This window comes from Tenrec ecaudatus, chromosome 3, assembly GCF_050624435.1.
Source record: "Tenrec ecaudatus isolate mTenEca1 chromosome 3, mTenEca1.hap1, whole genome shotgun sequence".
Taxonomy (NCBI): domain Eukaryota; kingdom Metazoa; phylum Chordata; class Mammalia; order Afrosoricida; family Tenrecidae; genus Tenrec; species Tenrec ecaudatus.
The window spans coordinates 63,962,496-63,986,679 of record NC_134532.1 but is presented as its reverse complement, the minus strand read 5'-3'; the positions used below and the strand labels follow the sequence as shown (position 1 = coordinate 63,986,679).

The 24,184-nt window shown below is 38.0% G+C and overlaps 1 protein-coding gene across 2 annotated transcripts in view; it reads right to left on the bottom strand.

The window, feature by feature from the left end:
- The window catches only part of LRBA (LPS responsive beige-like anchor protein), a 706,055-nt gene that overhangs the window by 493,556 nt on the left and 188,315 nt on the right, over positions 1-24,184 (bottom strand). For both annotated transcript variants that reach the window (XM_075543710.1, XM_075543711.1), the window contains exons 31-33: positions 17,938-18,074; positions 5,398-5,476; positions 3,384-3,517 (exon numbers count right to left, since the gene is read on the bottom strand). In XM_075543710.1, coding sequence (XP_075399825.1) covers positions 3,384-3,517; positions 5,398-5,476; positions 17,938-18,074 — 350 coding nt within the window. The remainder of the gene's footprint in view (positions 1-3,383; positions 3,518-5,397; positions 5,477-17,937; positions 18,075-24,184) is intronic.

Sequence of the window (24,184 nt, the reverse complement as noted above, 5' to 3'; positions counted from 1 at the left end):
AGGTGTCCTCCTCATTTTTTTGCTCAGCATTGTAACTCCATCATTCCTCCATTTGCCTTGGCTACTCCATGATTAAGAGCAAATTTCAGTCTCCTGACATCCACTTTAATCTTTCCTTCTTTCCTGTCTTTTTAATGACCTCTGGCTTTATTCATGACTGATGTTGGGTTTTTTATTAATTGGGATGAATATATAGATCAATTCATTCCATAGTTTAATCACATCCAGCAGAATTGTACGTTTACTACCACACTCAGTTTCCAAACATTATTTTTCTATATAGACCTCTAGACATCATCACCCCTTCACCCCACCAGCATCTGCGTGTCCCCCGTGAGTGATATTTTTTATGTCCTTCCCCAGCTCTTCGGCCCCCCACCACTAGTAGTCAATGCATCAAATCTGTTCTTGAGATGTTCTCAAAATTCAGGTGAGAAAGACTCAACGTCATATTTGGGCTCTTGTGGATTTGTTTTCATTTTCTTTAGTTCCAGCCTGAACTTACATATGAACAATATTGGTAATCTGTCACAAAGCCAACCTCTAGGTCTGATTTTAGCTGCTGATGTTGAGTTTCCCATATAGTCAATTTGGTTTCTTTGTATTCTATCTCAACAAAGTCCATGTGCAATGTTGCCTTTTGTGTTGTTAAAAAAAAAGTATTTAGTATGAACAAATCACTAGTCTTTCAGAATTTTACCATGAGATTGCAAGCTTAGTTGCTAACACCAAGGCCACATTTTCCAACTACTGTTCCTTCCTCTTTGTTTTGAACTTTTGCATTCCAATCGCCAATAATTATCAGTGCATCTTGATTGCATATTTGATCAATTTTTGATTGAAGACACTGGAAGAATTCTTCAATCTCTTCATCACTAGCTTTCACTAAAGTGCATAAATTTAAATAATAGTTGTAGTGATTGGATTTCTTTGTAGGCCAATAAATATAATCCTGTCACAGACAGCTTGTCTTTCAAGACACATCTTGAAATGAGATTTTGGTGATAAATGCAAGGCCATCTCTTGACTGTGCTATCCCTCCCATCATGAACCATATGATTTTCTGATTCAAAATAGCCAAGATCAATCTATTTCAGTTCACTAACACTTTTCAATTTTGATGCGTTCCATTTCACTTTTGATGACTGCCAATTTTCTTAGTTTCATACTTTGCATGTTCCAAATTCTGATCATTAGCAGATTTTCGCAGCTGGTTGTTCTCATGTTAGGGGGGTTAGATTACATAAGTTGCAAATGAAGGTCCCATGGGCTTCACTCCACAGGCTTTACTTCATTCACTCCATCACTTCTCTACTTTGAGAATGCAGCTCTTCCTCGGTTATATTTTGAGTGCCTCCTGAGCGGAGGGGCTTACCTTCGGGCACCATTTCTGACAATGTTCTATTTCTACTCATTAGGCCCCTGCAGTATTTGAATCATAGTTGAATAATAGTATTATTCGGTTTGGTTCCTATCCATCTGGTTTACAGTGGCTAGTTACTCCTAAGCAGAAAGCCCACTCCTTCATAATCTATGCTTAGTGTGGAACATCTGTTCTCTGTGAGTGACCCTGCTGTATTTGAAATACGTGACATCGTTTCCAGCATCTCAGCTACACACAAGCCATCACATTTTAACAAACTGACAAGTGGCCCAAACACCACTTCCCACTTAAAACCTGTGTTACCCAAAAACCTTTGTATTTACTTGCTATTTTTATAAGCACGATCAAATGAGAAGGACACTGCTCAAGTTTATACTTCTTCTTTGATACTATTTTGTCAGAATTCATAAAAAATTGGCTTTAGGTCAAATTTTGTTCAATGATTTACAATTGTCGATTTCTAATACTTTGGGAATCTAAAGTGATCTTTATTTTGTTGGGTTGCTTTTATAATTCAAAGACTAACAGATTCACTTTACTTACATTTTTATGATAATAAAATGAAATGTAGTTTATAAATTTAACACCCCCTTGAAAACTAAATGTGTAATACATGGAGCATAAATACAAACTAAAAAACCAAACTCACTTCCATAGAGTCAATGTTGACTCACAGTAGAATGTCCAGTCTTTCTTCCATGGAGCTGGTGGTGGTTTTGAACCGGTGACCACACAGATCACAGGTCAAAGCAAAACCATTACACCACCAGGGCTCCTATAAATCCAGAAGAGACCTCTTAATATACTCTCTTCACCTTTCAGATTTGCTTCCTTTCAAATTTTATTACTTCATGAGCTAAAACAGCTCATGACTAAATAATATATATACATCTCCTACAACAAAGGAAAATAAATTTCCACCCCAAACTTATTTAAATATTTCACATAAACCCAGTGCTACTTTTTCACGTAAATATTCTGAAACGTTCTTATTACTGCAAAATGAAACTCCTCTTCCACTGTGCAATATTCCCAGACCTCTCTCTCTGCAAGCTCTAGGAATCTCCATTCTGTTTTTTGTTTCTAGGGAGTAGGAAAATTTTGAATACAAAAAGCCAATTCTAGATCAACTGTTAAGAAAGTCATTTAGCAACAGATGATTCAAAATGTTCTTCTTACATCAATGAAGGCTGCATTTTGACGTCAGTCTGTTAAACTTTTAAATAGCTGTACTTTAAAAAATAATCCTGTGTTGAACTAAAATCTGCTTTCTGAGCAAACTTACATTTATGTCTACTTCTACTTGGATAAGTCACCCTTTCTAATATTTCAAGGTATTTCCTACACGTGCTCCATGGTGAGAAAAAGAAGGAAAGAAGAAAAGTGCAATGCTCTTGACACGCTCTTTAAAAAGCATGCTGTCCACTATCTTCAAAGTCGTACACCTACATGATGCTGATTTGCTACAATCTCAAAGTATACCACTTAGATAAAGCCTATTAAGCTATCTGTAATGTAAGCAGAATAGATTATACTACTACTGTTTACTCTCTTAGGAAATTAGAATTTCGGTAATAGAGACAAATAATGCATCCCTCATTTTCCTAGTAGACAACAACACACAATGACTTAGTGGAGGTTTAAGCAAAAGCTCATTGGCTAATTACCAAGAAATTAGTAATCTAGCCAATTCTCTAATCTCAAAGTTAATTTTGGTGTGTTTTTAAAACAACATACCTTTTTGTTATTACATTTTTATTGATACCTAGTCCACAAATCATACAATTCAATATAAAACAATATAATTTACTTTATTTTGTTTCATTCAAGCCATCAAATATTGACCATATATATAACAAAGATACATATTTGCCAAAAGATACAAGGTCTATTAGAAGCAAGGTTGGAAACCAAATTCCATGCATCTCTTACTATCAACTTAATTTTAATAACTTGAAATTTAAATGTACATTATAAAGACTAAAGGAAAAGCACTTACTTGTTCCTTCTATAAGCAGCTCTTGTCCATGGCTACCCAAAAGTGTACGAGAAAGAAAAGGTGCAAAATCCACAAAAATCTCTCGCAGAAGAGGTGCCGCCTTTTCCAGAGCATGTTCAAGTCTCTCTGTAATACTAATTGAAAGGAGATAAGTAGTCAACGTAATTGGCTGCTAACCAAACATCAGCGCTTCAAACTCAATGGGAAAGAGTTGTGGCAGTCTACTTCATAACAATTTACTGCCCTGACATGCCTAGGGGTCAGTTCCACTCTGCTTACAGGGTTGCTATACGCCAGAATCAGCTCAATGGTAATGGGTATATTGACGTGTCCTGGAACTATCAGCTGGCAAAACAGTGGAAGTGACTGGTGTCATTAACCACCTTTTACCATGGAACAAATTTAATACTGCACCTCCTTATGTAACCCAGAATAGCTTGAGTTTGGGGTTTTTAATGTATCTCAAAGAACCAGGGTCTCTTATCCATGGATGGCATCACAACTTCTAATCCACATGTATGGAATGCTATGGGTGTTTAATTTTCAATAAGAAAAATGTCCAACACTCAGGCCACTAAGACTCAAATTGTTAAAAATGATTCATAGCATCCAAAACTAGAATTTGAAATGCATAATTCACATCAAACAACATAAATGTGGCAGTTAGATTTTGTGTCAGCTGTATCTGTGTGGAGTCCAGCCTATCCATGAGGTCACAGTCTGATGATGGTGGTAGTGGGCCTGTATTATAAAAGAGACAGGGAAAGTCTGTCTCCCTGTGGTCCTTCATCTTCCTCCTTGCTGGGACACTGTGTGAGTCCAAGTGCAGGACCACGTGGGTCACTGACTGCGGTAGTTACATAATCTCCTATGAACCTGAGGTTATTAAGAATGAGGGGGTGGAGTCTAGCCTTTCAAACAGGACACAACCTGATGATGTGTCCTTGTGGGCATGAGCTTCTCATGAGGATTCTGGGAACTTCCTGTCCTCCTCCCTGGAGGCGGGACCAAGTTTGTCTTTGTCTTCCTGTTAGCAAGCCACATGGAGCCACCCTGATGGCAGCCAGAGCCCTGGAAATGTTTCCACCGCCATTGGATCCACAAGATGGATCACTCACCAGCCTGTGATCTTCCTGCATCTGGCATCATTGCGAGTGGTTACATGGGTCTGAAGAGGAATTTATGGACTAGTATGGAACAAGGGGGCTAATATCAGACTTATGGACTTGATGCGGAATGGGCTGGAATGTTTTCCCATACACAATTGCTCTTGGATATAAAGATCTCTTTTACACACGAGTGTCTCTGGTTTTGTTTCTCTAGTCAATCCAGACTAACACATTTACCATGGGAGCCAACCTCTGAGCTATCTGTATCCTGCCATGTTTCCACAGATCTTGGATCCACACGACTCTGCACCTACCAGCCTGTGATCTCGCTGCTTCAAGTTTCACCTTTTCATAATATCAGTCTGCAGCTACTTGAGTCTGGAGAGGGCTCTGGCAGCATCAGACCAATGGACTTGAGTTGAACTGAGCTGTGATGCCTTCTTGATATAAGGTTATTTGACATAAAGCCCTTTCTTATACATATATGATTATCACTGGCTTTGTTTCTCTAGACTGCCTTGTCCACACAGTAAACAACAGGAAAATGTATCTATAATACAGCATCACTGAATCTTTGGCTGATTGGCCTTCAGCCACTACCACAGAAACTCTACAAAAGCAGAACTCCAAACCACAAACTATTAATATATGATCATTTGAAATAAAATTTATAAGTAACGGTGTGACTAAAATATTTGTTAAATATATAGTATTTATTATTTATCACAAATTAACACCTCTTAAGCTGGTCAATAATCTTTCCAAAGAAACGGAGCTCAACATATTCCAAACGCTTTAAATGTCATTTATGTTGAGGAAGCGAAAGAAGAAAAAGAGAAATGTAGGCAGGTTAAAGGGGTCATCAAAAGGAATAAATCACAAATATCTAATTTAGCAGCTTTTACCTCATATTTGAAACTGGGTCTTGTGGAACTGAACCAACTGCTGGGACTGTGGGCAGTTTTGCGTGAGATGATCTACTACCTATGGAAGAAAAGTGTTCATTACTGCTTCAGTAACACTGGCATCTACCAATTAAGAAAGATTTCTTGAACTCTTTCTCATACAAATTACAAGTGTAATGACCACCTCAAGCAATTGTTACATCTAGGAGCTGAGAAGGCAAAAGTAAATTCTGACTCACTGAAGTAGGTTCAGGAGTCCCTTGTATTCAGCATCAAACTTCAATGACTTTACAAGTATTAATTTTTTTAATCAAGGCCAGAAACAGCTACTGATGAATTTAGCGTTGCATAATTATGGATCCACCACCATGAAAACAAGTCTCTGCTTAACCATCAAATGGCTTCTGTCAAATACCAACTGCTCCTGAATCCAGGTGGAAAACGCAATCCAACGAACAGCTGAGGGGCCTCCGCTAAGTGATTTCAGGAGAATTTAGTACTTATTCACCGGTGCCCTCCCTGCGATCAGCGCATAGCCTGTTGTTGCATTTTTCACATTATGATCAACAGAAATTTTAAGTGGTTTCCTTTCTCCCATAGTCCCTCTTTAATACCAGAGCTCTAATCTTTCTCACGTGTCTGCACCCCGAGCCTAGGAAAACCTGCTACAATAGGAGGTCTGCAACCAACACTTGTTACAGAACATCGAGCATGCCGCATATACTCGTGTGTAAGCTTAGTTTTTCAGCACATTTTTAATGCAGTTTTTGTGGTAAAATTAGGTGTCTCGGCTGATATTCGAGTCAGTTTATACTTGAGGATATTCAGCACTTTTCTCCATATTTTCAGAGGCTGATCGTCCCACGTGGCATATACCACCTTCTCCATTTCCTACCACCTTTTATCATTCTATCTGTTCAAGCTATAGCATGAAAGCAAGGTCAACCATGATATCCTACTGCACCCTTTGCAATCAGTGCTTATAATTACCCCCATGGGGTCTTATCCCTATATATCATATACTCATAGGGTATATCTTTGCCCATATATAACCCTGTACTGTTAAATCATCAATTAATTCAACCTCTTGGTAAAGTATAAAATTATCAAACTATTTTGTCCTATGTGCCATCATCATTATGTTCTCAATAAGTAACTATGCTTATAAATTTTACCTGGCAAGAGAAAATTAGTCACAAGAAAATTAGCATTGACAAATCCAAAGAATAATGAAAGACTGCATGTGTGTGTGTTGATGGTGGGAGGGCAGGTGGATGAATAAGAACCGAAACAGCCTAGGACAAATATAGAACAGTAATTTGGGGGACAATTGAGAGTCTGAAGAGTTCTAAAATACTTAAAGAAGTTAACGGGAAAAAAATAAAGTTTCTCTGTAAGATTCAAGAAGTATAGGGATAGAAATATCATTAAATTTAAGCTACGGATTTAAGCTAAAGATATAACAGAGACATTTGATTTCTAAAACCAATGTTTAATTAAAATGAGATGTAGTCAATTACTTAATATGGCCCTTTTAGCCACAATCCCCTTTTGTGTAAATGTAAATTCTAGTCTCCATATATTATAATTTCTGTGTGATATGAAATCTATCCTCCATGCCTATGGTATTAATCTCATTTTGGTGAGAGTTCTCCATCCAGGATTAAAGTGTGATGAATCCTGAAGTCTACACCTTACTGGAGAATGTGACGGAAATCACTACCCCTTGATGGTATGGTCTTCTATGAGACAAAGGCTGTATCTCCATCAAAACAAGCCCTTTTATGACTTTGTTTCGGGGCTGTTTCTCTTACCCTACATGGTCATCAACTCCTAGGACTTGAGGTTTATCACCTGAGCTGGATTCAACAGCTTGCTCAGCTCTGTGGATGAGGAGGCTCCTCTAGACACATGTGGGGGTAACCCCCTAAAACCGGAATAAACCTTTATTCCCCCTCCCCAGAGCTATGCATTTTAAAAACTTTAAGGTTTTTTTTATAAAACTTTATCACCTTTAAAGTACTCTCCATTACACTTAATACATTTGTCAAATCTTGCAATTCCATTCTTGGAAACATTTTTCAAACTCATCTGTTTAGATGAGTGACAGCATCTCCTTGTTTTTCTATTCACCTCATCTATATCATCAAATCCCTGTCCTTTCACGTCCCTCTTCATTCATGGAAACAAAAAAGAAGTTGCACAGACAGAGGACAGATGAGTAAGGTGTGTGAGGCAATAGAGGCATGCTGGGTTTTTTTGTGGGTGTTTTTGGCCAAAAAACTGGCGCACTGAGATGACTATATAAGCAGATGCATTGTCGTGGTGACAAAACCAGTCCCCATCTGCCACAAATCAGGCCGTTTTTGTCACATACTGTTATGTAATGTTTTCAGAACCTCTAAAGAGAAAGCTTGATTAACAGTCTGACTTGGAGCAACCTCTGTACTACAAGTCGACATTTTCATCCATTTGGGAAATTGATGGACATCCAAAACAAGTCTGTCATCAATTGACATTTCACCCTTTTGGAAACAAGAAAATAACTCACACACGTGAGTTTTTCCTGTAGCACTGTCCTTGTAAGCTGTGTTCATCATCACAACAGTTCCTGCAGCAATTTTCCCAAGCAGGAAACAAAATTTCACAGTTCTCTTAAATTAGCCATCACGAAAAAACGAGGTTCAAAAGAAACTGTTTTTGCGAAAAAATTCACTGTGACCAGAAAAAACCTTCCCAGGTAACGCCACAGGGTGCTCTAACTCAGAGAGAGTTGGTCGATGCTTGCCTAAGAAAAAATGCAAACTATGAAAACGATGCTCCGCCCAGCACAATTTCATTATGTTGTTTGGTTTGGTACCCCCTGGTATGTCTGAGCTTTTCATTTAGGACTTGACAGAAACTGCAACCTCATGAAACATTTCCTTAAAGTTCTGTGAACTCTATGAGGTGCGCCATCGAACTACAGAACCTAGGGATGTAACATCCTGAAAAAGCTGGACATTGGGCACGTATTTAATCACCAACTGCTTTGGACTAGCTGGTACTAATTACTGTATAAGGGATTATTATCAGAAAGAAGCTAGAAAAAGGATGGGCATATACAGGGTCCAATGCCTCTCTCTGAGACACAGGGACCACAGAGCACTGGCACCACAGGGAAGGGACTGTAAACAACTGGAGGTTTAGGTGCAGGAGGTGTGTAGACCTTGCCTGTAGCTCAATGTGCTAGTCAGGTTTCAGAGCCCTTTTCAGTTTCTGAAAGCAGGGTCTAAATACAAATAGAAATTCCTTCATAAAATCTAGAGCTCTAAATTAAAAAAAAACTAAAAAGAAAGCTAGTAAACTCAGAGTAAGAAGGGCTCAAAGGATCCCAGAATCTATACATTAACATAGGTCTAACATTCATACTCTATTCTTTGGGCATGCTTCTGGTGGGAGCGCTTCTGGGGGACTAAATGGAATAAACAGAAGATTATAAAATTACTCAACTAGTATATAGAGCCATAATGGAAACAGATGAGGACAAAACAGCCCCCGGTATCCAGGAATTGGCCTTGTTCTATGAGCAAGGCTTGGGTTCTTAGGCCCTGGCTTGAAACCTAGAGCTAGGTCTTGGTATTTCTTGTTGGATATTTTAAAAATCCCCATAAAACATTAGTAAGTCATTCTATAACCGTGACGAATCAAAATAGAAACAATACTGTTCTGCAATCATGTCTGAAGATAGACAGAAATAACTGTCGCCAGAGTAACAAACGTGGTCACACATTCCTAGTCACACAATCCCAAGTGTATTAGTCATTGCTGCATCTCTAAGTCTAAGAAATCTGTTAGACTACCCCTAGGTTCTCCACAGTGTACAACCACCCTCCCGAAAAGAGCAACACATCAGCTGGGCTAACCAAAGGTGTGTTCCTGGTGGTCGTCAGGTGCGGGACATTGGCAGAGACTTCAGATAATATGAAGTCAGGCAGAGAAAGAATTGGGGTAAAAAATTGAAAATTTAAAAAAAGTACTAGAAGTGTAAGGGAAGAGGGGGGAGCAAGGGGGAACCGATCACAATAATCAATGTATGGCCCCATCTCAGGGAGGACAGCAGAAAGTGGGTGAAGAGAGACAGTGGTTGGTATAAGACTGGAAAAAAAGAGAAATATTTATAAATTATCATGGGGGAGGGAGGAAGAGAAGGTGATACTAAGGGCTCAAGAAAGAAAATGTACAGATGCGTTTGACACAACAGATAAATGTCTGGATTGTGATAAGAGCTGTAAAATACCCCAATGAAATATTTAGTTGTTTTAGTTTTTAAAAAGCCAAATTAAAAAAAAAACAAGCAACAGAGACTAAAATAAAAATCAAAAAGTAGTCAAAGAATTTTAAAAGATTATTTCACCCAAGAATATACACATGTGGCTAATGAACATATGAGAAGATGCTCAAAATCACTAGTATTAAAGCAGTAAAAATACATAGAATGATCTTAATTATATAAATGAACATTTACAGGTCTAACAAGATTAATAAATCCAAGATAGATAAACCCTTCAGAAATAGTAACAGGAGTAATGGTTCTCTGAGAGTGAGGGAAGAAGCAAGAGAAGGGGACTGATAGCAATGATGGCTCTATAACCAACCCCACTCTTGGGGAACGGATAACAGAACTGTAGATGAACAGATACACTGGATGGTGTTAAGATACAGAAAAAATAAAATAATAATATAATAAGGGTGCTGGGGGGATAGGGTGGGTGAAGGGGATAAAGGGAAACTGATGTCAAAGAGTTTAAGAAGGAAGAACATGTTTTTAAACTAATGGAGGTACTAATTGTACAATTATGCTTGATCTAACTGAACGATGGATCATTATAATTTCTGTAAGAGCTCCCAATAAAATTATTTTTGAAAAGATACAAATAAAAAGAGCCGAATTCACTACTACTCATGAATTTGGGGTCTACGGATGACACAGCAACAACTAACCAAGCCACTAACTAAAAGGTTAGCAGAGGAAAGCCGTCGAGGGAGATGCCGTGGCATTAAGATGTGGTGATCTTTCTGTAAGGTCACATACTTAAAAACCCTACGGAGCATAGTTCTATTCTTTAATACAGAGAGATAATATGAGCCACAATGGATTTAATCTAAATGGTTTGGTTTTTTCAGAAATTAATACAACTCAACAGTCCATACTTGTTTTAAAAGTATTATAATCCCCTTGAAAAATGTCATTATGAAGACACGTATCTTGGTGTTATAAGTGAAAAGATCTACAAAAAAATGATCAACATAGTAGCAATCAGCATCCTTAGCAAATAAACTGCAGCTTTGGGAAAGGAGGCAGTTTGAGTCCAAGGCAGGAAATATAGACTCGAGTGACACATGTCGTCATTCAGACAGAAAGGAGGTTTCCAAACATCAGCAGAGCTTCATTTTGTTTTGTTTTGTTTTTCTTTTTTTTTATTTATTAATTTTAACAATTTATTAGGGGCTCATATAATTCTTATCACAGTTCATATATATACATACATCAATTGTATAAAGCACATCTGTACAGTCTTTGCCCTAATCATTTTTTTCTCCTCTTTTCTTTTTTTACATTTTATTAGGGACTCATACAACTCTTATCACCATCCATACATATACATACATCAATTGTATAAAGCACATCCATACATTCCCCGCCCCAATCATTCTCAAGGCATTTGCTCTCCACTTAAGCCCCTTGCATCAGGTCCTCATTTTCATTTTGTTTTGTTTTTGAAAGAGCAATAGAGTTATAAAGTCTTGGAAGCCACCTTAAAGTAGCTTGTGCTGTCCAAGAATAAAAAGAAATTTTAAAAAGAGCATTGGAAAGGACACAGCCGCATTGAAAGGAAAGCCAGCAAATACAAATAAACTAAATCCAAGAGACAAAAACTAAAACCTAATCATCTTCATGGCCAACTTAGAAAGAAGATGCTAGGGCAGAAACTCTTATTTTTTTTCTCATTTAAAATTTCAAGTTCACTTTTTCTTTTTTAAGTAGATCTATATTTATTTATTTATTTAATCATTTTATTGGGGGCTCATACAACTCTTATCATAATCCATACATACATCAGTTGTGTCAAGCACATTTGTACATTCATTACCCTCATCATTCTCAAAACATTTGCTGTCTACTTGAGTCCTTGGTATCAGCTCATTTTCCCCTTCCTCCTAGTTCCCCCCTCCCTCATGAACCCTTGATACTTTATAAATTATTATTTTGTCATATCTTGCACTGTCCAACGTCTCCCTTTACCCACTTTTCTGTTGTCTATCCCCCAAGGTGGGGTGTTATATGTAGATCCTTGTAATTGGTTCCCCCTTTCTACCCCATCCTAACAGTATCACCACTCTCACCACTGATCCAGAAGGGATCATCTGTCCTGGATTCCCTGTGTTTCCAGTGTACTAGTGTACATCCTCTGTTCTAGCCAGATTTCTAAGGTAGAATTGGGATCATGATAATGGGTGGGGGTGGGAAGCATTTAGGAACTAGAGGAAAGTTGTGTTTCATCATTGTTACACTGCACCCTGACTGGTTTGTCTCCTCCCCATGACCCTTCCGCAAGGTGATGTCCAGTTGCCTACAGATGGGCTTTGGGTCTCCACTCCACACTCCCCCTCATTCACAATAAGGTTTTTTGTTTTTTGAGGTCTGATACCTCAGGATCACACAGGCTGGTGTGTTCCTTCCATGTGGGCTTTGTTGCTTCTCAGCTAGATGGTCACTTGTTACCTTCAAGCCTTTAAGATCCCAGGCGCTATATCTTTTGATAGCCGGGCCCCATCAGCTTTCTGCACCACATTTGTTTATACACCCATTTGTCTTCAGCGATCATGTCAGGTAGGTGAGTATCATGGAATGCCAGTTTAATAGAACAAAATATTCTTGCATTGAGGGAGTATCAGGTTTACTTTTTAAATAGACAAATTTTAGAATAGTCTTAGGCTTACAGAAAAATTATACCAAAAATAGAGAAAGCATCCAGACTATTTAAGTTAACATGGCTGGGAAAATCCATGGATTTACCATGGCTTTTTCATATGAACCATACCACTAGGTAACAAAATGTTAAATAAGGAGCTTCTCTATGTAACAATATACCAACAAACAAATGAAGTCAGGATAGTAACATTGGCTATCATAGTTTTGCTACCCTCAATGATGTAAAAGTCAAAGCAGCGAGTTCAACTGTCACAAATACAAAAAGAAAGAAACCAGACATGGGCCTCTTGATAAAGAGGAGAATACCGTCTATGGACACCACTATCTATGAAGTTGTTTTTGCTGAAATTTTAAATCTTAATTGGCAAAGTCTGTGAAGTAGTGCTATTTATTCATTAGAGAATTTGCTGTAATGCTAGAAATATTCTATTCTATATCTGTGTTGCTCAACAAAGTATCCACTAAGCTATGCATGGCTGCTGAGCACTTGGTATATGGCTGATGCAATCAAGCAACTGCATCCTAAACTTTATTCCATTTTCATTAATTTATATAGCCACATGTGTCATGTAGCTAGGAGATACTAATATTGGGCAGGGCAGCTTCCAAAGGACAGAGTACATTTAATACTTCACCATGGAAATGTAATTAACATTACAAAACAAAAAATATGTTATAACCAAATGAGTAAGAAATCCACAGTGCAAAATGCATACCTCAAGTGATCATACTACAAAGAAGAAAGAGATTCACCCTTTCACAGGGGTCGCCCGATTCATGAGAGTAGCAAAATTACAGTTATGAGTAACAACGAAAATAATTTTATGGTTGGGGGGGGTCACCACAACATGAGGAACTGTATTAAAGGGTCAAGGCATTGGGATGGTGAGAACGACTGATATAGGATAAGGATCTAACTGCCCTGTGGGTTTCCGAGACTCTAACTCTTTACAGGGGTAGAAAGCTTCATCTCCCAGTACCATCCAGGGACTGGCGGTTTTGAACAGCTGATTTTGCGGTTCCTAGCCCAACACATAACCACTAGGCCAGCAAGGCTCCTTAATCTGGAATATATCAGTCGTGTTCTCTTAAAAGACTATTGGTATTTTATGTTCAACTTACCTGGAGTTGATTTTTTTTTAAGGGGAAAAATAGTAGTTACCCCTCCATAACTGCAGAGTATTGGTTCTAAGATTAATACTAAAATCTGTGGGTGTTGTTATTTGCACAGGCCCCAAGCACACCTCCATATACTTTCAACCATCCCTAGATCACTTCTATGTCAATTTACTTTGTTCTCCCTTTTAGCCTTTGAGAGAGTATTGCAAGTAATTGGCCTCATCCTCAAAACTTTTAAAGCCAAGGCTGATGAATGTACAAATATGGAGGGCCTACTGTGTAAGATCCAATATGCTTAAGGGCAGAGATGGAAATTATAAATAGCATGAAATTATCTTGAGCTGTGTAATCTGACCCTAATTTAAATGCAAACTTAAAAAAAATGTTTAGAGAGAAGTTCACTGTTTGCTCATAAAGCCATAATAAAATCACTTGTCTGGTACTATTCTAGAAATGTTTACTTCAAAAATTTTTAGAATATAGACCAGAAGAGATTTTTACAAAGCATTATTTAAACCATGAATAAACACTTTACCATCAAGAATAATTAATTAGCACTAGTCACACTTTTTAAAAAAAGATGAAACTAATATATTTATATCAGTAATTTCCCACCAGGTTGTCCTACAGTCGTACCAGTGAGAGAACGTAACTGCAAAATACAAGTCCACCTTTTATCACTTAATATAAAAATAATTTACAGCAAATGCATTCTTGCAATTCTTTACATTAAAGATTTACATGTAAAATCTGTACCTCTCTTAGGAGGTCCTAAGAGATTATGTCACATATAAAAATACAGAAGCTACTGCCAACATGTAGGCTGATACTATCTTATCTTTTCCTTATCATTGTACTGATAAACTGGCTCCATCAAAATGACCTTTTCCCAGACATTTCCAGAGAACCAAAAAGAAAATGCAAATAGATCATCTGCCAAGCACTTACCCAGGGAGTAGCCAATTGTTTATTTAAGGCCCCTATGGGTCTAAATAAATAATGTCCTGTACAATAGTGATCATTAAAACAAATGTCAATATTTAATCCTTAAACACTATCTGGTCATTATTTTACACACCAATCTAGACCATATAAATCAACAAAGGTTAGTCTGTATGACCAGTGAAAAGGGATCACTAAATAACTGAAATATATTGAAAGAGTAAAGATAAGTCTCTGAGCCAAAATTTTACATTAAACAGAGAATAAAATTTTGTAGGAATCAAGTAGTTTCCCCAGACATTTAAAAATAACTAATTAAAAGTCTAATATCCTAATAAGCAATAAAATTACTGAGTTTTGTAAATGACTATCACCTATCACAAAGATAACTATATTTCATTCCTTTTGGGTTAGCATTAGTTACTGGTATTGTTAGGTACCTAGCATAGGGAATGGGGCATCCACTGCACATGCCCAGAGGTTAGAGCTTCTGGCCAGGAAGGGGTGGTACACCTAGGTGGGCATTACACCTGGATTGGCCCATCCAGGTGAATTCAATTCAGCCAATGGGGTGGACCAGGATTGTCGACCATGCCTCACAGTGGAGGATCTGAAAATCCAGGATTTAGAGGCTTGCCCTCACTTCCACTTCTCAAGCTGCTCCTGAGTTTGTGCGTGGATCTCCTCTGGCCTCAGGACTCCATGTGTGGGTGTGAGTGCCCTGAGGTACCTGTGTAAACCCGAAGCTTCTTTCACCTTTCATAAAACTCACTTGGATCACGAACCAGTCTTGGGCAGGAATTCTTTCTCATGTAGAGCTAAGGACCAGGTATAGTTCTCCCGTGAGAGTGAGAGATCTAACAGTATGTTTTAATTTGCTTCACAACAAGGTAGAAAAACATTGCGGTATGTTTGAAACAATGTCATCTTACCAGGCCATCTCATATCTCCAGCTATTATATCTTTCGTGATGGTGAACTTGAAAATTTCCAAGTGTTTATGTATTCACTGACACTATTTTCTCTTGAAGTTTTCTTTGAAAACATGAGCATAGAGGTTTACCCTGTTCTTTGATGTAGATCATTCACCACTTACTAAGATGACTTGCTGTGGGATGCAGAAGGGTTTTTCCCCAGGTTGTCCCCCATATTGTATGCCAGGCCTAGGGCACTGCTTGCTAATGTATGGTGGGTGACTATAGACTAGGAGGTCAGCTGCTCAGAGGTTATCTCCCTCAGGTATCAGCCATCTAGAGCAATCAGACCCTATTGCCTGCCCCACCTTAGGGGAGGTCTACTCCCTGATAAGGATTGTGGATTGTTTCCCTGAAGAAGAGCCCAGACACAAGGTCAAGCCAACTCAAGGACGACCAAGGTTAGGCTACCATCTTGAATCTAGGATCCTTATCTTGTCACATGTGTCCCCAATACCTCCCCTTTCTATTGTGTGTATACACCCCTAGCTCATCCGCTTCCTATGCCACGTATGCCTAATGGATAGCCCCTTCCCGTTACATATGTGGTTACCTAGAATTGGGGGGCTTGCATGCCTTCTAAGTGTATCTAAGCCTTGGTTAGAAATATATTCTCACTCTCTGCACAGACCTGGCTGCTGAGATCACAGCCCATCCAGAGGTGAGCATGCTACCATGAAATGTGTCTGACGCCATCATTTTACTCTCTCCTATCTCACCTATCTTCTATGACTTTACTATAACCTTTATATTATTATCGCCACGCAAATGTGCCCATGGACCCTTCGGTTGTTAGAGGCTGGTTTCCTCGGAAAACTTGCCATTACAGCTACTGTACTTGTCTGGAGATAAAACAAGGCAGACTAAAGAACAGCTTTCAACCCAAAATCTCAGCTTTGTATATTCAACGGAGCCCTGGCTGAACTGTGGTTAATCAAAAGTTCAGAAGTTAGAACCCACCATTCCATGGGCGAAAGATTTGGCAATCAGCTGCCGTAAAGAAAAAAGCAAAGGAAAACTGGGCAGTTCTACTCTGTCTATACAGTCGTGAGAGACTCAAAATTAACTCAGGAGCTCAGCAACATCCATGATTCTAACTCATAGTGACCCTATGCAACTCAATGGCAGTGAGTTTCGTAGAATAAAACAAAAATGCAAATTATAGTTTTAATAAATTTTTAAACACAAATGTACAAATCCTCAAATTTTCTATTTAATATAAAATTATCTGGGAGATAATATTTTAACAAAGATTACATATGCTTAATTTGACCTCACATATTTTAACATCACATAAAGTAGAAATCTTTAATTTTGGTGTACTTGACAATCTATCCTAGCCTTAATAGCTCTCATTTTGTAAATGAAAAAAACTTAAAATTCCTTTTTGATATCAAAAATTTTATATGGTTTATAGTCTTCCAATGAAATTTTTATTTTTACTAAAGTTATATACTATCAAGTTAATGTTTCATTAGCCAAGTTTATTCCTTTTTGTTGATGAGTCATTACAAAATTCAGAATAAAATGTGGTTTGTTGTTTTGGTTATATAAACAAACTAGAGAGTAATAAATTAAAACCAGGAGGAAAAGATCAGAAATGACTACATTTTGAATGAGAAGTTAATGCAAAATTCACTATTACAGAATATAAAACGTAGCATATAAGCACCACTGGGTGGAAATTTTATCCCTTTCCAAACAGGGCTAATCTAGGAATCAAGCAGACACAGAAATAGGCTTTAGATAGGGGTACATGAGTAGGGATTTGGTTAACTAACCAAACTTGAATTACCAAATTGCTGCTTCTCTTTAAAAACAACAGCAACGAAGCAGGGAGATGAGAGTATAAAGGGACCGTCTTTAAGAAGAAACATCTGGGAGAGTGCTGCACTCACTGCCCTTGGCATTTTCTCACTAAGATGGAGATAAGGAGGCTAGACAGCCCACAACTCTGTCTACTACACCTCTGCAGCTTTTCATCTCCAGATGGAAAAGACACGACGACTGATAGAATCTGAAATGAACACTGAAACTTAACTTTGAACATAAAAAAATGCCAAAAATACCCAAACAAGGAGAAACAGAGAACGTCTTTGTCTTGCTTGTTTTTTTCATGTACAAGGGGATTCAAAAAGTTTGTGGAGATTTTCCATTATATTTAATTCCATTTTTTTCATGAACATTTAGAAACCCTTTCATATAAAAAGAATAAACTCACAGAGTAATGATTATGATACATTTTTTCAATAAACCTACCATCAGAATTTTGTCATCTTTAAACGCTATAAAATCTCTAAGAAAATTTAAAAAAATAATAAAATTAAATTAAAAAAAGAAAAGAATTGCACTTAAAATTCCAGGAAAAAAAATGTAAATTAGCCAAATAAAATAGCTTGCGGGGGCGGGGGGGGGAGGGCAGAAAAAAGACAACAAAATAACCAATAATGCACTTTTCAACTTTATCAATGTACCAACTGCACTAAAATTGGTTCTGAATGTTTGTTTGTCTGCATCACTGAAAACTTACCACCAGGTGACTCCCCTCCAACATCTAAGGGTTGGGCAGGATCTACGGAAGAGACCACACTGACAGCATTGGTGGGTATACTTGAACTTGGTGTGGGAGATAAGACTGATGATTTTTTTGTTGCAATTATGACACTTCTGTAATGAAAAAAGAAAATAAAATAGTTTTAAATACAGATGATCACTCAGGTAAATTATATGAACTTCCAAACAGAAAATAGAAACAAATTTCTTTTTCAAGCTTTCTTTTCTCTATTTCAACATATAATTTAAAATTTGTGGACTCTTCTCAAGTGAATTCACATTTATCAGCATTTCAAGTTTTAGAATGAAGACAATGCCCCATAATCATCCCTTTTAATATTTAAGCACACTTTGATACAATTTTTTTTCATTTCGAATTGCCTTTGTCCAACTTAAACAGTGTATAACCAAAGAGTTTGTGTGTATCTATATGTGTGAGACTGAAAAACAAATAACCTTTTCTTAATATCAGATTTGAAATAGAAAATCCAACGTTTATCTAAAACATTTTAAAGGAATTCTAACATGAAAGTGTAAAAACCTGAAAAACCTATAAAGCAACAATAATGATATTAAAATTTTTAAAGCATGTATACAACCCAAATCTTGAGTAACTACACAAAAATGACATTTTTGGAAAGATACTATATAGAAAAACAGTGCATAGGTACAAAACTACTGGAAGCAAAAGTACCACATAATGAAAGTTGTACATCATGTACATTACTCAAACACAGGTATTTATGAAATACCAATTTTCAATTAAAGTGTAATACTTTATGCCAAAATAGTACCTAAAAGACCTTGTTAGGCATAACTTAAAGACATTCTTAATTGAAGTTAGTCTCATAAACATGCAAAAACCCCATTAATGAGGTAAAGAGGACAGCTGATATATAATGCACTCCCACAGCAGTGCTTACTTTTAATTACCTGGTGTTAACCATAAGGCTAAAGTCTTCAACGTTCAATTTATTTAATCACATCTTTTGTTGACAATATTGTTTAACTGCAAACAGCAAGTATTCCCTCAGCAGCTTTAAAGTATTCAGTTTCTAAATAAAGTTAGTTACAGACAAGACCCAAATAAATATATTTAAAATGAAAGTGAGGTATTTCTAACACTTTCAGGAAAGGGTCTCCGTTATTTCAGAACGAGATAACACAATCCAAGTAGGTTTCGTTTTACTCCACTGCTTACCATGTGAGGGCAAACAGTGTTGCCAATTAAATCAAGTTCTCCTGTGCTAGGCATGGCTTATTCAATGTACTTGGAGGTAGGCGGTGTCACATCATTATAAGGGTGACTGCCAATGTTAACTATATACTAAAAAATAGAAGCAACAGCCACCTGAGCCCCCAATCCAAAACTATGTGCTTAAATCATGGCAGCTTATATCAGATGAAGATTATTGACTTTAGAGAGAGTAGATATGACCTCTGAGTGTATGTGTGCGTGTAAGCTGTATGTGCGTGCTCGAGGGGATGGAGGCGGGATAATTACTTTGGGCAAAAAAATTGATGAACCCATTGTTTAAGAAAATCCTATTTCCCGTTTACTTCTTCTGGGGGGGAGAGGGAGTGTTAAGATAGGGAAGTACAGATATGGTCAATTTACACTCACATTTGATCACAAAAAAATGAAACCTCAATATCTAGTTTATACATATAAAAAGTAGGGATAGGAGGAGCAAAATAAAGGATATTTCAAAATGTGATACTGCTTTTTCTTTATTTAAAATATACACACCTACCTTATGACCTAGCAATTCAACCCCGTGCGATTTACCCAAGAAAATAGATATCCACAAAAACACTCGTCTAATAATGATCTTAGAAGCCTTACTTAAGTTAGCCCCACACTGGTAAAAGCCCAGCTACCCTTCCAAAAGGAAAATAAGCAAATGGTTTGCTGGGAAGTGGCAAGCGAGCTTTCTAGAGTGCTTTTACCTTGTTTGCTGCTAAATATTTATTATAATTTTTGTAAAGTTTAACAAAGAACAATGCAACAATTTCTATACATAATGGTCAAGGGTTGATTTTATCTTGGGAGTTCTTTATTATAGAGGTATCAGAATTTGTCAAAACTATCAAAAGTACACATAAGAGAAGTGTCTTTCATTTTATGTGTACTTTAGAGGAAAAAGGAAAAAAGCATAAATCTTTAAGGCGCTCTACACCTTCCAGTGATCCAGATGAACTGTGCTGAGGCCTACATCTCTGAAATCCACCCAAAATAAGTAAGACTGATGAAGTGCTATAGAAAGAGCTATAAAGCAAACGTAGTAAAGGGTTAACCTAGATTCTCGGCGAGGGATACATTGCAATTACTTCCATTTCTCTGTATAAACAGTTTCATAATACAATGGGAAAACAAAAAATAAAAACCACACCATGTTCACTGCTATGGCATAGATGCCGACTCATGGTGACCCTAGAGCAGCGATTCTCAACCTAGGGGATCGAACGACCCTTTCACAGGGGTCACCCAATTCCTAACAGTAGCAAAGTTGCAGTCATGAAGTAGCAGTGAAAATCATCTTATGGTTGGGGTCACCACGACATAAGGAACGGTAAAGGTAGTGGCATTAGGAAGGTGGAGAACCACTGCCCTTGAGGATAGAGCAGAACTGGCCCTGGGGTTTCAGAGATTGTGATTCTTTCCGGGAGTAGAAAGCTTCGTCTTTCTCCCGGGGAACCGTTGGTGGTTTTAAAACGCTGACCTGTGGTTAGTTGTCCAATACAAAACTTCTACACCACACTATAAAATACTAACTTTGTCTAAGGTGACAGGGTTCATTAATTACAATAAAAGAACTTGATCTTGCTTCAAACATTTAGCCTAGGGTCATCAGTATTGCTTTTGATTGTGAATAACTTCTATTCTTCATTCTGCTCAGTAAATATTCCAACATGTATGCATTTACATTTGCCCCGGTATTTCCCACACATGTGCTCTCCTGGATTCTGAACAAGCTGGATCCTTTCACAACTCCCAATTGTTGCCCAAGTTCTTCCTATGCCAAGATTACTTCTTACCTTTCCTGCCAGCGAACTTTCAAAGCTAGTGACTGTAAGTAAAGTAAGCCTCAGCAAACTCAACAAATCAGACTTTTTGAAACACTATTTGTGTGCTCCCAGTTCTTGCAATGTAACGTAAAATTATAAATCATAATAGCTGGCTAAGTATGCCAAGAGCTGGAACTTACTCATCATTCTCAAAACCAATTCTAAGGCACATACTATTTCCATTTTAAACCTTAAAAACAAGCTCACAGAGCTGAAGTAATTTGCTGAAATTACTTGGTCAAACAAAGATAACTTGGTCAAACTGTCCTACAGATGGAGATGAGTGTGCAAGCAGCCTCTGTGCCCAGCTGTTTCCTTACACGAACTTCTCTTTGCCTAATTTACTGAGATATAACCCGTACCTGATACAACTGGGCCATGTAACATTTAAAATTAAATCATTTCCACTTTGTTCACAAAATTGTAAAACCATCACCATAACCATATTGGCCTTTACACTTGTTGCCAATTAGTTAATTCTGACTCATAGTAATTGGGGACAGGTAGAACACCCCACAGGATTTCCAAGGTTGTTAAGTGGATGGTAGACAAGTTCACTTTCTATGGTCTTGTTAAGATGTTTTTGAAAAAAGGTCCAATCAAAACAATGGCTTACAATAGGGATATGCTCAGCCAGTTTGATTCAAGGCTTAGAAGGTTATGTATGGTGATTCTTTGGGAGCCTCCAACGGGTAATATTTATTGATTTTCTTGACGGACACAGAAAGATCATGGGGCTTATTATGAAGAAATTTTAAGAAAATGGAAACATTAGTGGGAAAAAAAGACGAGCTACACTAAATAATTTTCTCCCCATCACAATATACTTGCTCATTCTTTGAGAGTAGCAAGGGCTGTCCTATGACCCTCTTTTATTTTTCATTGACTTCATGGTAGTGAATTTGGTTTTTTTGGTTTGGATTACATTTCAGATCATCAACTCTGTATTCAACAATTTATTTTTTTTATCATGTTATTAGGGACTCATACAACTCTTATCACAATCCATACATACACCAATTGTGTAAAGCACATTTGTACATTCATTGCCCTAATCATTTTCAAAACATTTGCTCTGCACCCAAGCCCCTGGCATCAGGTCCTCATTCCCACCCCTGCCCCCCCTCCCGACTCCCTGCTCTCTCATGAATCCTTGATAATTTATAAATTATTATTTCGTCATATCTTGCTCTGTCCCACATCTCCCTTCACCCACTTTTCTGTTGTCTGTCCCCCAGGGAGGAGGTCACATGGAGATCCTTGAAATGAGATCCCTTTTCCAACCCGCCCTCCCTATGCCCTCCAGAAACATGATCCCATTTAATCCATAGCCCTTATCTTGCCCCTTCAGGCTTCATTTTGTTCCCGAAATTCACAAAATCAATTCTGACTTGCACCTACCAATGTAACAGATTAGAACTGCCAATGTGGGTTTCCAAGGCTATAAATCTTTACAGGACTAGAAAGCCCCATCTTACTCCCACAGAGCAGTTAGGGATTCCAACTGCTGACCTTGCAGTTGCAGCACAGAGTGTAACCCCTATGCAACCAGGGCTCCTTAGCAACACCCCTTCAGAAGTGTATAGACCTACGCAGCAGACATACTGAAAAACAAGAGCTTCACATGTTGATTTTATGTTTAATAAAAATATGGTTCTGCAGCAATATCTTTTTGCTTACTCAAGCATTATATAAATGAAAACAGCTTCATTAGCTAGCTATTGTAATTCTAGATAACAGAGCAAAAAAGGAACCCAGAAAACCATAAGTAGCAGTGTTGCAGGATCACCATGATTCGAATCGGCACAATAGTAATGGGTTTGGTTTGGGTTAATGAAATATACTTCCAAATTCATCGACAAATTCTAATGAAAGTATGAGGAATGCACATACACTGTATAGCTATAGTTCACACCAGAAACAGAAAACACAAACCGAAACTGAAAGGACTTTAAGCACTAGGCAGTGTGGGCCTTACTCTCATTCCTTTTGCAAACTATTTTCATAATTACAAAGTTAAGGAACAAAACACTAAAATTTCCAACAAAAGGGATCTTTTGGCTATGTGTAGACAATAAGGATAAATCTAAACTGGCAAACATATACTGGTTGAAAAAATAATATAGAATTTAAATACATATTTTAGTTCAGCCTGGTGGTGCTTACAGGGCCAGTGTTTGACTGCTAACATCAAGGTCAGAAGTTGAAACCCAACAGACACTCTGTGGAAGACAGATGAGGCTTCTGTAAAGATATACAACCTTGTGAACTGTATGGGGAGACTAGGAGTCAGAGTCAACTGGATGGCAGTGAGCGGCTGTATGCAAAGACTGAGCGTCTCACATAAAGTACACATCACCGTGAATGAGGGGAGTGTATGATGGGGACCCAATGCCCATCTGTAGACAGCTGAAATCCCTTGCAGAGGGGTAGTGGGGAGGAGATGAGTCACTCAGGGTTCAGTGTAGCAACAATGAAACTCAAATCCTTCCTCTAGTTCTTGAACGCTTCCTCCCCTCCCAATCATCATGACCCCAATCCTACCTTGCGGACCTGGTTAGACCAGAGGATGTACAGCGGTGCAGTAGGGATCTGGAAACACAGGCAATCTAGGACAGACGAACCCCTCAACACCCGCGGTAAGAGTGGCGACACCGGGAGGGAAGGGGGTGTAGAAAGGGAGAACCGATCTTGGAGATCTATGTGTAACCTCCTCTCTGGGAGATGGGCAATGGGAAGGTGGGTTAGGGGAGACGCCGGGCAGTGTAAGATAAGATATAATAATTATTTATAAACTATCAAGGGACCAGGGGGAAGGGGGTAGCGGGGAAGGAGGGGGAGGGAGAAAAAAAGGGAAACCGAGCTGATTCCAGGAACCCAAGTAGAAGGTGAATTTTGAGAATGCCGAGTGCAACGAATGTATAAGGGTGCTTTGCTCAATTGATGTATGTATGGATTATGATGAGAGTTGTATGAACCCCAATAAAAAGATTTATTAATTTTAAAAAAATGCTTCAGTTTAGAAATTACAACACTCCTTCAAGAAAACTTTGAGCTATATGGCAGGAATACGTTAGGGATATTTCTGACATTTGTAAGACTTATTTAGAAACCAAAGTTGAAATCATTTTTCATATTTGAAAAACAAATATCTG